This window comes from Panthera onca, chromosome B2, assembly GCF_046562875.1.
Source record: "Panthera onca isolate mPanOnc1 chromosome B2, mPanOnc1 haplotype 2, whole genome shotgun sequence".
Classification (NCBI taxonomy): domain Eukaryota; kingdom Metazoa; phylum Chordata; class Mammalia; order Carnivora; family Felidae; genus Panthera; species Panthera onca.
The window spans coordinates 11,043,888-11,060,501 of record NC_138343.1 but is presented as its reverse complement, the minus strand read 5'-3'; the positions used below and the strand labels follow the sequence as shown (position 1 = coordinate 11,060,501).

The 16,614-nt window shown below is 39.2% G+C and overlaps 1 protein-coding gene across 2 annotated transcripts in view; it reads right to left on the bottom strand.

Moving 5' to 3' along the window:
* Nucleotides 1–233: 233 nt before the first annotated feature.
* The window catches only part of DEK (DEK proto-oncogene), a 30,583-nt gene continuing 14,202 nt past the window's right edge, over nt 234–16,614 (bottom strand). For both annotated transcript variants that reach the window (XM_060614706.3, XM_060614707.3), the window contains exons 8-11: nt 6,423–6,558; nt 6,023–6,171; nt 2,134–2,202; nt 234–1,690 (exon numbers count right to left, since the gene is read on the bottom strand). In XM_060614706.3, coding sequence (XP_060470689.1) covers nt 1,679–1,690; nt 2,134–2,202; nt 6,023–6,171; nt 6,423–6,558 — 366 coding nt within the window. In that variant the 3' untranslated portion in view covers nt 234–1,678. The remainder of the gene's footprint in view (nt 1,691–2,133; nt 2,203–6,022; nt 6,172–6,422; nt 6,559–16,614) is intronic.

The window sequence follows — 16,614 nt, the reverse complement described above, 5'->3', positions numbered from 1 at the left end:
TGACTCTTGGTTTCGGCTCAGGTCATGATCTCTCTCATGGGTTCGTGAGTTTGAGCCCCGCGTCAGGCTCTGCGCTGACAGTGCAGAACCTGCCTGGGATTCTCTCTCTCCCTGCCCTGCCACTATGTGCTTTTTCTCTCTCAAAATCAACAACAAAAATCCCTGTTCTGAAATCCTCAGCTAGGGGGGAAGTGCTACAGAAAGGGAAGACATTAATACAAGAGACAAGAGCATGGATTTATTAGTTTTATTGACAAGGTTTATAGGAACAAATTAAATATTTAAAATCAACGGCCAATTTTTAGGTCTCATTTAGTTGTTTATTCATTTGTATTTATCAAGAAATACGTCAGACCTGTGAAAGTACCTGCTAACGGCCAACATTTATCATTTTTATGTATTTCATGTGCTCCGTTTAAACACACAACTGGTTTATCAAAGGCCTAATTCTCTCATAAGCAGTTATGTTTTTAAAATTCAGAAATTATTCAATAAACTGATTACGACAATGTAAAAGATGAAACAATCTAGTTCAGGAGTGGTCTGTGTGTTGATCCCCCAGAATCCTGATTGGCCAAAGTTTAAAGCCTAAAAGTCCTGATCCCACGAATACATTAAACTTCTTTAATGTTAAAAATAAGTCTTTTTATCACTTTTGAGAAATACTTTGTCGGAGATACCCACTATTGCCTACACGTTATCTTCTAGCATTATACTTGGTACATTTACCATAATTATAAAGGTGGCCAGGTTTCCTGTAAATATCCGCATTTTACATGGGCAAAAGCAGTTAATAAAAATCAGTTCATTTATTAGAAGCCAAATGTGCTTGTACTTAATCCCCTCCCCCCAATTTTGAAGTTCTGATGTGTCGATCTGGTCTACCCTTAACATAAAATGTTATCTACAGACACTTGCAGAGTTAACACTAAAACTACGAATTGACACTTCTGAGGCAAAGCGGAGAACGACCTGTTCCTTCAGTGTTTTCTCCACTGAATTCTGATTTCGCTGCTCCGTCACATACCATCTGGCCGAACACTGACATTTCATAGTTTATAACTGTAAAGATACCTACCTATAGGAGTTTAAAAATTGATCTGCACAAAAGAAATAAAAAAACTTTATATACAACAAAGTTGTTTTTAAAAATACAAAAATAACATCTGTCACTTTTGTCATGCTGACGATTTGACATATATACACATGCAGCAGAAATTTTCCAATTTAATCATCTGGATAGCTGAAGCCTGTATATTTTTAATATGATGAACACACTGCCACTGTCAGATGTGTATTCAAAATATTTCATCTACTAAATACTGCCATAGTCTCTGCACGTATAAATGTCAGTAATAGTTTCTTCTACTTCGTTAAAAGTATGTCTGAAACAAGCGAATACTAAGCACGCTAAAACTACGATCTCATATAAAGAAATCCAAAATGTACAAAATACAGCTATAAAAGCAAGGAACAATTACTGCCATGCAAAATTTTAAACTAAAAACTGCATAGAAATGCAATTTAAAACAACAAACTCAAATTTACTTAAAAAGATCAGCGACAGGTTCTACTAACACAACGCTTGCAAGGGGTAGAAAAGGAAATACATTCTCTTTGCTGGTATAACGGTATAAATCAGATCCTGACGTCCACGGGACAAGTTATCTCCTCTGCCTCAAGAAATCAGCTGCAACGAGAGAGAAACGTCATTTTCCTCTACCTAAAATATTAAGAACACAAAAATCATACCCCACCCTCCCTTTAAAACTTCTGTTTTACTACTGTGACCTTGGGAAATCTGTTGGGACCGATATAAAAATACAGCTACTGCTGATCTTCTGACTTCGGTGGAAAGGAATTACGCTCCAGTAGTTGGGTGAGCACCTGTGTTGAGCCTGGCCGCCCATGTATGCTGTGAGCTGGAGGTCAAGTTTTGTCACTAAGATTCAGACTTTATTTTTTTAAACTCTCTAATGAGAATGAAAAATACTTTGCCCATCTATTTTGAGAAAATCTGAGGGTCAAATGTGATACAGTGACATGAACATTTTGAAAAATACACAGTATTTGATATATAATTTGTCTTATACATTCAAAATGACCAAAATCAGAAAAGGTGGATGTATTTACCTCTTTAACAGTTGTTTTTATGAAATCTTTTCTTTCAGTTAAATCATAAGCAGGATAATTTTCATATACCTATAGTGAAAATTAAAAGTAGATTTAAAAATACAGTAGTAACACAGTTTACCTTTGGATACAGAAGAAATGTAGGCCGCGTACAAATAGCGGCACGTCTGTTCTAAGAATTCTGGTTCACCATATGCAACTACTGCAAACGAGCAGAAACTAAACTAGGACGCAGCCATTCTCAGTGTCCTCTCTACTACTGGGAGTATCAGCTGAATTAACACACACAGGCGAGGAAAACACCTACACAGAGATGGTAGGTAAGTGGACTGAATTCATTATACCGGCAGGCTGTCGGCCAGATGTTCCGTGGAGGTAGCCTTACGTTCTTCCTTCCGTCATCCAACACTGACAGTTGCTCGACCTGAACTCGAATGAACTTCAGCCTCCGCTGCACTGCTCCACCCCGTCCCCTAAGTTAAATCACTGAGATCCAGGTGGTCTCAGGGGTCCTCTACCCCTACAGCTTTACTCTCTAAACGGCCCCTCTCTTTGGTCAACTTGCCACCTGCTTGACTTCACAATCACTCCCCGGCCTGACTCCACACAAGCCTGCCTGCTTCGCTCCTAAGGACTAGTTAAGGTAAGCAAACTTTTTCAGTTAAGGGCCAGACAGTAAGTAGTTTCAGCTTTTCCAGGAACACAGTTTGTCACAACTACTCAACTGTGCCACTGTAGCATGAAAGCTGCCGCAGACAACACTTGAATGAATGCATGTGGCTGTTGTCACATTAAACTATTTACAAAACCGGATGGTAAGAGGGATTTGGCCCACAGGCTGCGGTCTGCCAAGTCCTGCAAACAGAGTCGATCATTTACATCACTCCTGTCATTCACCCCTTGTTAGTTCCCTGCAAAACTCCGTCCCTGAACTGGTCTAACTACCACTTTTTCTATGATTGGAAAGACTGCTGTGGGAACACAGAACTTTTAAAAGACCAGTCCCATGCCAAGTTCATGGTATCCGATGTCCGAACCTTCCCGGGGTTAACCCGACTCTCTCTCAGCAGGTCCTCCTGTGCTATCAATGGCATTTTCATCCCTTCCTCCCTCTTGCTCTTGGCCAAGAATTCCTTCAATGTTGACCTATCTTCCCCTCCAGTTTACTGTATGTGGATCCATCAATATCCCCCATTTCCGTTACCTCTGCAGGGACCCTTTCTGGAACTCTCCTGTACATCAGCTTCTCCTCCTTCCCCAGCACTAGTCCCTCAGCCTAACATAAGCATGTGCTTTCTCTCCCTGACCTTAAGTATTTTATCAACTTGTATCCTCACCCCCCATTTAACTACGATTTCCCTTCTACAGCAAGATGTTTAAAACAGCTTTATTCACTTTCCTCACTATTAATTCTTGATCCAAGGGTAATTAATCCCTGCATTTATCATCCGTGGAACTGCTCTTATTACGTGAACAATCATCTTCTAATTGCGGAGTCCAAAAAACCACACAAGTCTTTCTCACTGGACCTCTCCCTGTTAAATAATCCCCTTAAAAAATTATGTAAGTGTATTCACGAAAATCAAACGCATAGGACTCCTCCCCCTTTACTCTTCCCTCGTCTCTCCCCTCAGAGGAAACCAGTTATCAGTTTGCTGTGCATTCTTCCAGACCTTTAAAAATGAGTTTCTACACAAACTCATAGATACATCAATGGCAATATGGTTTTCCCGTATTTACTTAGATAGGATAATATTCTAGGTTTTTCAAAAAGTTGACAATACCTGGAACGTTTTTCCGTGTTCTTTTGAACTGCTACATAGCATTCCAAAAATACAGACGTACCATGTTAAACATTTCCCTATCGATGGCCATTTAGGTTGTTTCTGATTTTTCAATATTACAGACATGCTGAACATTACTGTAATCATTTTGTGCAGATGTGACTATGTCTTTAGCATAGAGACCTAGAAATGGAATTTGCTAGGTTAAAGGGCATTTGCAATTTTAATTTTAAGCTACTACTTAATTGTTCTCCAAAGCTGTTACAACTTCATGCATGAGTATGTCTCCCTATACCTTTGCCAAGCATGAAGACTCGCTTAATCTTTATAAAGATTCTGTCAAGCTAAGAAGCACAAATATTTCCTTTCAATTTCTATCTTCCTCATTAGTAGGGAAAGTGTGTCTTCATGTTTACAGGGCATTTTATGTTATTCCCCCTGTGAGCTGCTTTCCATAACCATTGCCCATTGTCTCAGGTAAGGTCATGACCCTTTCTTAGCTGGCACTACCCCCTCCTGACCATTCTGGAAACTGTCTCGTCTCTTCGCTTTGACAGCACCCCTCTCTCTACGATTTTTGTATTTTGTAGAAATTACTTCTCAACTCAGAGTCTCCAGGACTCTCTGTCCTTTGCTTTTCTCACCCTTTTTCTTCTTCCCTGGGCCACCTTATCTAGACTTTTGGTTTTAACTCCCAGCAGTAGCCCAGTTTGGCTCTCTCTCCAAACCTGGGAGAATTACAATGATCACAGCTTCTCCCACTGGGATGTTCTAAGCACCTCATCTCACGATGTCTAGAACGAAACTCCTCTTTTCCTCAGAGGGTACCCTCTGTTGTTTTCCATCGCAAGGTTAATGCTACCGCGCCCGAACACCCACACTGAGCAACCTCTGACCAAGCTCTCCCGGCTCGCCTTGGATTACGGCCACCCTATAACTTAGATTATGACAAACTTGGCTTTCTTGCCTCGCATCCCATTCTTCATCCTGTCTTCTCAGTGTGTCCATGAGGGCTCTTGAAAATTGGACTGCGTATGCCCCTATCAATCAGCTCCCAATATCCTACCCAGCTTCCCAATTCTCCCATCAGTTTCAGGGAAAAAACTAAACTCTGCAACAAGGCATATACGAGATCTGCAAAAGTTCTCCTTTTCTTACCTAACATCTATGAAGACTACCTTCCAACTCTAGTCTTCACCCAAATGAAATTACTATTCCTCGCAGTCACTGTCCCATCTGACAGGCAGGTGTCAGTACCGCTCCCCTGTATGGAACAGCTGAGGCTCCAGGACGTCTTCCCTCCTCCCAGGCTCCTTCCCTGGTGGTGCGGTGCCCTCCACACTTCCAGCCCAACCCCCACCGACTGTCCCCAACTCACTACAATAGCCATCTCCTCCCATCTCACTGATCAGTAAGCCCCCAACAGCCAAGTTAACAGATCCCCAGCTCTACCCCCAAATCTATCCCGGTGTCTGGTACACAGGAGAGGCTCAGTGAATGCTGGATGAATAAACAAAACAATAATCAAGGTCTTAACAAAAGTACAGACTATGTCACCTTAGGTACATTTGAAATTTTAATTTGGTTTTACCATCAGAAACCAGATTGTAAAATCTCCCAATTTTGATTTCAGGTATAGAATCTCTAAGGAATCCTCTTCAAGACTAGGCCATTTTATTTTCTGAGTATCAGGAAAACTTTACAGAAGTCTCAACTAAGTACCTGATACAGCATCTTAGTACAACAGTAATGCTGAAAATACGGTGGTCCGTGAGATTCTGCTTTTTACAACTAACGCAATCTAAGGATCCATCAATAAAAAGTGTCCCGATCAGGAAGAGAGTGTTCTCCCTCAAGTCTGGAATCTATCGCCTTCACTGTATTCACTGGATACATCCCACTGTTGTTTACGAAGCAGGTCCAACAGGGCAGAGACTGACTCATTTAAAGCAGTATCCCAGCACCCGCAGGAATGCCGGGCACAGAACAGTTCCACAGACATTTGTTCGCTAACGAATGCACATACAAATCTCGCACTGAACTGAGGGAAGAGTGAAAGAATTTTTCAAATAAAAGCAAAATGATCCAAGTATTTGTCCAATTACCTCCTTGCAAATCTGCTTCATTGTGACCTCCTCCAAGTTGGCACTGGCCAGTAATTTCTTCACTGTTTCCTTTAACTCTTCATCTGTAGGAGGTTTCTTCAATTTTTTAATTAAAGGTTCATCATCTGAACTGTCCTCAGATTCACTTTCTGAAAGACAAGCATTCATTAGATTTTCAAAGGAGTATTACGTAAAATTATAAATCACTACTCAATAAATTACTTATAAAACATGCATTGAAATTTCTGTCAATTCTGAAAAACTGTAACCATAAAAAACTGGTATACCACTTTCTCCAGTTTTCTTTGCAGTTTATCTAATTTCCAAACACACTTCAAAACGCTTATATCATATGAATTAGATCTTTAGAGCTGTTGAAAAGGTGTCATTTCTAACCTACCTTTTTTGGAACTGTTTTGATTCTTCTTGGTGGTGCTGCTATCTGCCTTCTTAACATTAGCGCTTTTTACAGTTTTCTTACTTTTGGAAGTGGCTTTCTGTTTAGGTTTTTCTCTTTTAGAGGTCTTTTTTGGTGGCTGTTGGAAAGGAAAGCAAAGAACATATATTGATGCCATCTCTCTAAATCCTCTGTACCCAGCAAAATTAGAGAAAATTAATGTACTCAGCATCTCCAATGAAAAGTTATTATCAATTTTTTAGATAACCAATACACTCAACAAACTTCACTGTATCCCAACATGAAACCAGTCATGAGAAGATTCAAACACCAAATATAAGATGCCCTGATTTATCACACAGTATAGATAGGAAACTTTATATGCATTGCCTTAATCTTAAAAAACAAAACAAAAAACCTTTAGAATATAAATGTTATTATTTTATTGTCTCTCCCAGCTAGAATGGAAGTTCCATGAGGACAGAACTTTTTTTTTGACACTCTTAAGTGCACTGTTAATATCCCTAACCCCTAAATATCACTGTGCACAGTTGTTGCTCAGTTAACTATTTCATGAATATATGAGGAAACTAAGGCTCAAGAGGTATTCTGTTCACAGCCACATAACAAAATAGTGAGATTCAAATAGATCTAACTCCAGAACCTGTTTTCTTATACACTAACTCACAGCTGATAAAACAAAAGCAAAGTATATACACATGGATAGATTAAAATGACACAATTATAATTTATACTTTGTCTCAAACAGGGTCTTTGAAATTAGGGAACATTAAGTCATTTAATTAACTTTCCCAAAGTAAAAGCAACTTATATAAAGCAAATGCCTCAAGATAACCTAAAATCTCATCTTTACATACCCAAAATACCACAAATCACTTTTGACAGAATGTCTCTCCAAATGTTTTACAATTTGATTATCATAATTCCTTTTTAAAAAAACGATAAAGTGTATAGACCAATCTAAGATTAAAGTGGGCTCAAGCTATTTCTAAGTGCAGTTTGGATTTGAGTATTTGTCTTTCCTCTTGCCACACTGCCATTACTACATATTCATATTGGCCCACCATCATTATCGCCCTGTCCCACCTCAATAACATACTGTTGGCTGGGGCTGGGAGCTGGCCAATCTGTCTGATTTAAGTACCACTTAAAAAATGCATCTGAGGGGCGCCTGGGTGGCTCAGTCGGTTAGGCGGCCGACTTCGGCTCAGGTCATGATCTCACGGTCCGTGAGTTTGAACCCCGTGTCAGGCTCTGTGCTGACAGCTCAGAGCCTGGAGCCTGTTTCGGATTCTGTGTCTCCCTCTCTCTGACCCTCCCCCGTTCATGCTCTGTCTCTCTCTGTCTCAAAAATAAATAAACATTAAAAAAATTTAAAAAAAAAAAATGCATCTGAGAGGTGACAAGGGGCTAAAATGCCTTTTTTTCCCCCCTCTTTTTCAAAGCTCATTATTTTGAGAGAGAACAAGTAGGGGAGGGACAGAGAGAGGGAGAAAGAAGTCCAAGAAGGCTCTGTGAGGTCAGCACAGAGCTTGACACGGGGTTCAATCTCATGAGCTGGGAGATCATGACCTGAGCCAAAATCAAAAGTCTGATGCTTAACTGACTGAATCACCTAGGCGCCCCTGCAATGCTTTATGTAAGTAAAGTATATAAGTTCTACCTATGGATGTTTGCTACTTAAGGCCATTTTTGCTTACTTCCTAATTCTTCGAGGAATTAAGAATTAGTGGAGGTTGCTGGAAAGGTATCACTAGGTCATCAATTCTCTAACTTAAACTAAGTTTTATTCAGCGTCTACCCAATTCATAAGAACCACACTAGGCTCTGAAAGGGAATACTAAAACTTTGTAAGATCTGGTGATACACTTAATACACAGAATAAAAGAATCATCACTGTGATGTATCACTCTTTAGTCAAAATTTAATAAAATCTGGATCTGTAGATGATTAAAAGATTTTATAAGAAAGTTATTACAGAAAGGGTTGAGGAAAATGAGCAAGGGATAACCATGTTAGAAGCATTATTACTTCATCCTCATCCAAATCAGATAATTAGAAGCAGGTACTTAAAATACTTCCAGAGCCTTTTCAGGCCAGGATTTACAGCTATCATTACAACTTCAAATACTTTTAGATAATATGGCACCATTTTAAAACCTGCAACCTTGGAGTAGTGATAGTTTGAAAAGCATGAGAATTTAGAGTGATAAATAAAGGGTAATCAAGCCATCTCCACAAGATGTTACCACTGGACAAACATGATTAAAACAATGCTTCTTTCTATATTTAACATCATCATCTAGCAGGGATGGTGTCCACAGTTTTTTAAGTGGACAACTAGCCTATTAAGAGAAAAACTGCAAACATACTGTCACAAGCACTACAGAAACCTAACAGAGGAGAGAGTGTGGGCTCTGAGGGTGAGCATCCTGATTTCAAATTCTGGCCCCAATGTATCTTTGGGCCCTAGTTTCCTCATTTACAAAATAAGGGAAATATGATCATACTTCATGTCTTTGGGGGAGTAAATGTATTAATACATGTAGAACACTTTTAATGTACCAGGCTCACAGGAAATGGATAATAAATATTAGCTATTATTACTATTATGAGAGCTTCCTTTTGTAAAGAAATTCTTTCATTAAGTAAATGCAGTAACTTGGAAGTTTTAAAGTTTTCTTTAAAAGCAAGGTCAATACAAAGAATAGATAAATAGAACAAAAGCAGTAAGACAGTCTCAATGACACCCGTGTTAACTAACCATGATGCATCATGCTTATTTCATTGCATTCTGGTAGACATGACTGGACCCCACAAACATCCATCCCTGTAATAACAAACTATGTTATTTACAACGGATTTCACTTATCTTTGGTAACCAGTTACAAGTTTTTCTGTGGCAAACTGAAGGTAGGAATTCAGTAAAACATCTTCCTTAGACCAGTAAATGTTGACATGGGGAAACAGCGGAGGCAGAGAAACTCACACGTGTATGTTAGCCTTGTAGATGTTAACAATCATTCACCTCAGCTGCTCTGGTAAGTTTTAGGTATGAATAGGAGGAAGTTAACTTTTAAAAATGGGGCATCTTAGGAGCACCTGGGTGGCTCAGTCAGTTAAGCATCCGACTTCGGCTCAGGTCATGATCTCACGGTCCGTGGGTTCGAGCCCTGCGTTGGGCTCTGTGCTGACAGCTCGGAGCCTGGAGCCTGGAGCCTGTTTTGGATTCTGTGCCTCCCTCTCTCTCTGCCCCTCCCCCACTTGCACTCTGTCTGTCTCTGTCTCTCTCTCTCAAAAATAAATAAAATTAAAAAAAAATTTTTTTTTTTTTAAATGGGGTATCTCAGAGGACCTGGGTACGGGGACACAATGGACGATTTTTGGCAGGTAAGGTTAACTGTGGATAACCTGGTATTTTGGAGGTAAAGGAAAGAGGCCCTGGGTGAGCTGAGAGGAGAGGAGAGTGAGAGCGTGCCCATTTACACCTTACAGGAAGCTTCAAGTCCTCATTACTTTCACCCCCTCCTCTCTATAGGAAACTCTCACCTAGGAGTCTAAATCCAGCTTAACAGTCCCCTCTGAATCTCTCCCTGCACCACCACCAATTGATTCATCTGTGGTCCCACACTACTTGGCCTATAGTTTATGTATCCCTACTTCATGTGAAGCAGTACACAGGTTTCAGAGCCAAACTTCCTGGTTCAAATCCGGACTCCACTACTGACCAATTTTGTATTCTCAAATCACTTACCTTCCTTCCCTGTGCCTGTTTCCTCATCTGTAAAATGGAGGTAGTAATACCAGACTTTGCTGAATTTACCACTTTTTTTTCATGTTTTCTCATCTCCGATATTGGGGTGCATTTTGTAATTTACATTAAAATGATGCCTTATAGGCATCGGAGATTTGATGAACTGTGGCTATATCTGTAGAATTGTTCTAAAGATCAAGTAAGTAAACAAATATAAGGTAGCAGAGAAAACATTTAATATACAGATTTATTAACCTAGTTACTTACAGTCTTTTCCCACCACATCACAAGTTTCTTAAAGTTGTATTTGACAATTTCCATGAGAAAAGACACCTGGCTACCTTAAAAATGTTTGGTGCAGGGGCGCACAGTCATTTAAGCATCCGACTCTTAATTTTGGCTCAGGTCACTATCTCATGGTTCACGGGATCAAGCCCCACATGGAGCTCTGTGCTGACAGCACAGAGCCTGTTTGGGATTTTTTCTCCCTCTCTCAAAATAAATAAATAAACTTAAAAAAAAATTTGACATAAAGCAGCCATTTAAGTATTTGTCACATTCATCTCTGTATTGTTTACAGGATCTAGTTTACTACTTCTACTCTGAACCCAGGATGTGGTTAAAACATAATTAAAAGGAAAAAGAAAAAGAAAAATTTGTATGGTACTGCTCCACATACACGGTCTTATATGAGCTTAAAAAAAAAAGCAAAAAAAAAATTCAAATACAAAACAGTTTATTTTATTACAAATGAGGAAAATGTATCTGAGTAATTAAGAGAGCCAGTGCCTCATAACTAGTTAAGGAGCAAGAGGCACATTAAGCCCAGTGTGCCTCCTACTAGATTACTTGCTTACAGAAACGAGTAATGTACCTATGCATCTAAGCCAGAGTTGATATGACAAAAATAAGCCGGCGAGATCATAACCTATTTATACTGTTAAATTTAACTTTTTCCATTACATACAAATGTTACCAATGAGAACAAAGAGTAAGAAATGTTGGCAGAAAATGCAAAATGACAACAAAGGCTCACCGAATCTGTACTAGGGCTTTCTCTGGCCTTTACCCTCCAAACTTAGTGGGGACTCCAGGATCATTTCTTTAGATTGTTTCAAAGCTAAGATGGGTCTGGGGATAATCCGATGTTGTGCAAATAGTTTCTACCAAATCTTTAACTCTGCCAACCTCCCTTGTTCATCCTTTAAAGGGTCAGATCAAATTGTTACCTCCTGTGAAGCTTTCCTGTCTGGATCTTTGCTCCCCACATGTCCCTACAAAGAGGTAAATGCTCTTTTAAAATCTTCTGAGCTTCCACATGATCTTGTCCGTCTCTCTTTCCTGGCTCTTAAGTTATACTCTATGGACTTTTTTCCTCCTCATCTTTGACCTCTCCCTTTCTACCAGCTGATGAACAGAGACCCTGTCTTATTTTGTTTCTTGATCTCCAGCGCGGGGCTTAGGACTGGCACTTAGTAGGTGCTACACAATTTACTTGGAAGATTAAGATGGGAAAAGGTCTCTGGAAATTAGGTAACTGTTAAAGATCTATTCCAGCCCTGAGACTGTTTCACTAGCATTGCTATGCCTGCCACACGCTTGCTACTAATAGCAGTTAGCCAAACTTCTTGATTTTTTTTTAATATAACGGTCTTCTGGCACTATTTACGTATACAGGTTGTATATTAAAGAGAGGAAAAGAGACCAATAGATAAACCCATCAAGGGTGAGGCCTATGCACTTATGTTTTCTTAAAGCCTCTCAGCAGACTCACCTAGTGATGTTTCTTTTTTTTTTTTTTAAATGCTTATTTTTGAGAGAGAAAGAGAGAGCTAGAACATGAGTAGAGGAGGGGCAGAGAGAAAGGGAGGGACACAAAATCTGAAGCAGGCTCCAGGCCATCAGCAGAGAGCCTGATGTGGGACTCGAACTCACAAACTGCAAGATCTGACTTGAGCCAAAGTCGGGTACTTGACCAACTGAGCCACCCAGGCGCCCCTAGTTATAAATTTCTAAGATAAAAGATACATTTATAGTCTGAATGCACCAAGCTTTCTCTATAAAGTGCCAGAGAATAAGTAATTTAGGCTTTGCTGGCTAAATGTGCTTACTGTTCCAACTTTCATTTTTTGTTTTAACAAATTTTAAAAATGGAAAAAACCACCCTCAGTTTCTAGGCTGTACAAAACCAGGCCACAGGCTGGATCTGGTGTATAGGCCATACACAGTTTGCCATTCCTAGTCTAGATTATACATGACTGGAGATATGTAGGGAAAAGGCAGGAACTACATAAATTAATCAAGAGGATAATTTCTCAAGTTCTATATTTATGTCAATAGTTTTTAGTTCAGTTTTTATAAGCAGAAGTGGATATATACTTATCTAAAGCTATTGCTTAAATTCAAATTTGAATCTAAATCAGTAGTTCTTTACAGACAACTCTGAAGACAGACGCATATAAACTAGCAGCCCTGGAAAGAGTAGTATGGACAATACATTAAAAAACCTTAAGAGTACTCCTGAAACGAACGTAATACTGTGTGTCAGGAGTACCTGAATACTAACAAAATACATAGGACATGTTTATTCTAACCCTGAGGTATACAAAAATGAGGATATATCATCCTCTCTCTTGGAGTCAAGACTCACGTAGACGCACGACATGAAGTACACGGCACACAGCTGACTCTCAGTAAGTTTCCTTATATTTGCCAATAAACATTTATTGAACAAGGGGTACCTCTCCTCAGGCAGACTGTTCTGGAAGACAGAGGCCAGGTCTCTCTTTCTTCCCCCCTACTCAGCCAAACAAACACTTGGCAAAATTCCGGTAGAATAAGGCAATCATTTTGAATGAGCGAGAATGATTCATCAATTACTCATACGAAAACGCCCAAGCTCACAGGCTCTCCAGTCTGGCTTCTGTGTGCCCTGCTCTGGCTTCTGCTCTCATTGCTCTACTTCTGGACACACCACCCAACCACAAACAAGTGTGTATGTCACAGGTACCCTGGACTTTCTTGCTCCCCATCTTTGTTCACAACTTTCCTTTCTATTCCCAAAGGTCAATTTCAACAGGCATTTCTGCCATTTCTCTCCAAAGCTTTCCCTCGGCAATAGACAGGGACACTTTCTTTTGGAATCCTACATCATGTACCATTCAAATGGCATTTGGGTAGAAAATATTTTCTGGAACCTCAACAGCACTTAGTGCACTCCCAATTTATTAAATTGAGTAATATAAGTGATAACATGAGAAACCCTTACTTTGAAATCTCTCTTAAAATATTTTGAAAATAAGGGGCACCTGGGTGGCTCAGTCGGTTGAGTGTCCGACTTTGGCTCAGGTCACCATCTCACAGTTTATGAGTTCGAGTCCCGCACAGGGCTCTGTGCTGACAGCTCAGAGCCTGGAGCCTGCTTCAGACTCTATGTCCCCCTCTCTCTCCGCCCCACCCCTGCTTGGGCTCTGTCTCTGTCTTCCAAAAATGAATAAAGTTTTTTTGAAAATTTTAGTAATTATAACAAAACACATTATATGTCATTACAAAGGAAAAATGTTGGAGGTACTCAGAGTTAACATTTAGTTATTTAATCAAATAGGAGCCAAAACTTGAATTTTTTATTCAAAATATATGGGAAAAAATTAGGTGGTTAAATTTTTAAAAAAATGAAGGCTAGGGGCGCCTGGGTGGCGCAGTCGGTTGAGCGTCCGACTTCAGCCAGGTCACGATCTCGCGGTCCGTGAGTTCGAGCCCCGCGTCGGGCTCTGGGCTGATGGCTCGGAGCCTGGAGCCTGTTTCCGATTCTGTGTCTCCCTCTCTCTCTGCCCCTCCCCCGTTCATGCTCTGTCTCTCTCTGTCCCAAAAATAAATAAAAAATGTTGAAAAAAAAAAAAAAAATGAAGGCTAGTGTCCAAATTGTCACGGGATTTATTAAGATTCTGGCTTGCTATTTTGAATCTGCTGTGAGTAGTTCAATCAGAGTCATCTAGCATTGTAGGAAGTTTCGATGTGCTAATGGGAAACATAAAAATTGACAGCTGCCATTAATTTCAGATAGTACCATTTACTGTAATCTAAATTTGTAAAAGATTAATAATATAAATTTTTAAAAATCTGAAGAGGATTTTCCATGATCTCTGGTAACCATGAAGGTATAGAATCAGAGGAATGACACAAGCACTTTTTGAAGGAAGGCAAAAAAAAAAAAAAATCTTGGGAGAAAAGGCTTACCTATCTTTTATAGGCAGCAGGGCTCTTGAAGGAGGGTCTCCAAAAAAGACGCCTGTCACAGAGCCAGAATCCTGTCCTCACAGCAGAAAGGTTGTACTGGGTGAACAGATGAACAAAATAAAAATTAGCTTAAAATACACTATTCTTTTAACAACTTGGCTGAGAAAACTCAAGAGTGCCAAGAGTAAAGAATGTGCAAGCCTTAATATAGTTCACAAAAGATTATGAAAGCAAGTTCAAGATTTTATCATGATGATTATTAACTTTGCCTTCCAATGAAAGATTTCAATAGTTTATATGGTTTTGTAATTCCTCTGATCAAATTATTATGGGGGGGGGGGGAGTTCTTATTTTTTAGAACATAATTAAGGACTAACAAAACTTTTACATTCACCCTCCCACTACCACCAAATAATTCCCTGAATGGTACAAATATAGAAGTTTACCAAACACTAGAATTCAAAGTGTCTCTGATCTGGCTGACACTGCAGGATGCCTCCTTCCCCCACAGACTCAGGAAAGCTAACACGTGGATCTCACAGTTTCCCCTGCAGTTAGAGGTAGAGAAGTAACAAAGTTCTTGTAACTTTGTTGTAACAAAGTACATTGCCAAGGCAATGTACACGGAGATGTCTGATAAAAGGAATCCCTTCTGGGGCAAAAAACAACAAAGTGAAACATTACTGGAAGAAAGCTCTTTGCTCTTCTCTCTCTGCCACAGGGATTCAGTGCCTTAAGGTAAAAGCACCATCTTGTGATCATGAGGTTAAGTGCCCCTTATGAAGATGGTGGCTCAGGAAGAAAGAGGATACTCAAATTCTTGACAACCTTTCTTGAGCTGTTGTACTGGCCCCAAATTGCCCGTCTGTGGATCTGTCATGGAAGAAAAAGGAATTCCTGTTTTGGACATTACTAGTAAGGTTTTTAAGTGTTCACAACTGGAGACATTCCTGATACGTATGGGAAGGTTCAGATAAATTCTAAATACTAAGTAATAATTCAGTTTGTTGTATACATTTCTAGCAATAAGGTGTTATAAAAACACTAATAAGCCAAAACTGAAGATGTACTACAATAAAACTTTACAAAATCAAGTATGCTTTTAAGGGTCTAAGAGATCATGGGAACTGTTTTCTCCAATGGGAAGCACTGCTTCTTTTTCTGTACTCTCCAATAACTTCTCTGTGCCTAAGGTCTAACGCTTATGGTAAATGGCATACCTAAGCATGGCTTAAGCTCACTGGCTCATTTTAGCAATCTTCCCTGAAAGGAGCTAATCCAGTATGGGAGCCACATGATTTTCAGAGTCAGTTTATAGAAAATAACTAAACCTGTCATTTTTCTTATTCCCTCATTTTTAAGAAACTTCATCTACAAATTTTCTAATTCTAGAATTAAGCAACTCTCCTTCTACTGACCTAATTAAGCAAATTTCCAAGAACCAAAATGATAAAGAAGTTTAAAGTGGCTCTTTTATAAACGAATTACTACCCAAGTCACTCTTGGAAAGAAAGAGCAACTTATTTGAATTACTTCTCAAGAAAAGGAGGATTAAAAACTGCTGTGAACCAGGAACTACCTATCACAAAAATAGAGCTACAGGTAGGTACAGAGAACTTCCAACAAAATTTTTTAGCAATTATTGGTTAACAAGATTAAGTGTGACACGTTTTCCTATAGAAGACTTTTTAAAAAACCTGCCAATTCTGTTTCAACCGTGTGGTTTTCAGTGACTTCAATCCTACAGTGAAGAAATAATAAATTTACTTTTAAATATCCTAGTCTTCCACACAGCTAACTATGAGTCACGAGCAGGTGACTAACACTCAACCTCACATAACTGGTCAATAGACAACTGTAACTTGAACTGGATTTCTGCTTGAGTAAGAGTTCTGACTTTAGCAATATGATCTAGATTATAAATAGTCCAAAGCCCTCAATTTACAGAGGAAACAAAAGATTAATCTACCCACATTCATAGTTACTTATTCCAAGAATCTAATGTTAATGGGGGAGAAATCTTTTATTTATAAAAGAAAAATCTGTCTCAAAAAATAAGAATAAGTAATATTAATTTAGTAATCTTCTATGAAAAGAATCTGCAAAATAATTCTATCTACAGGTAGTCCACAACTTTTCCAATCAACCTATCAATCTTCTTTATGACCTCTTAAAAAAAGAGGT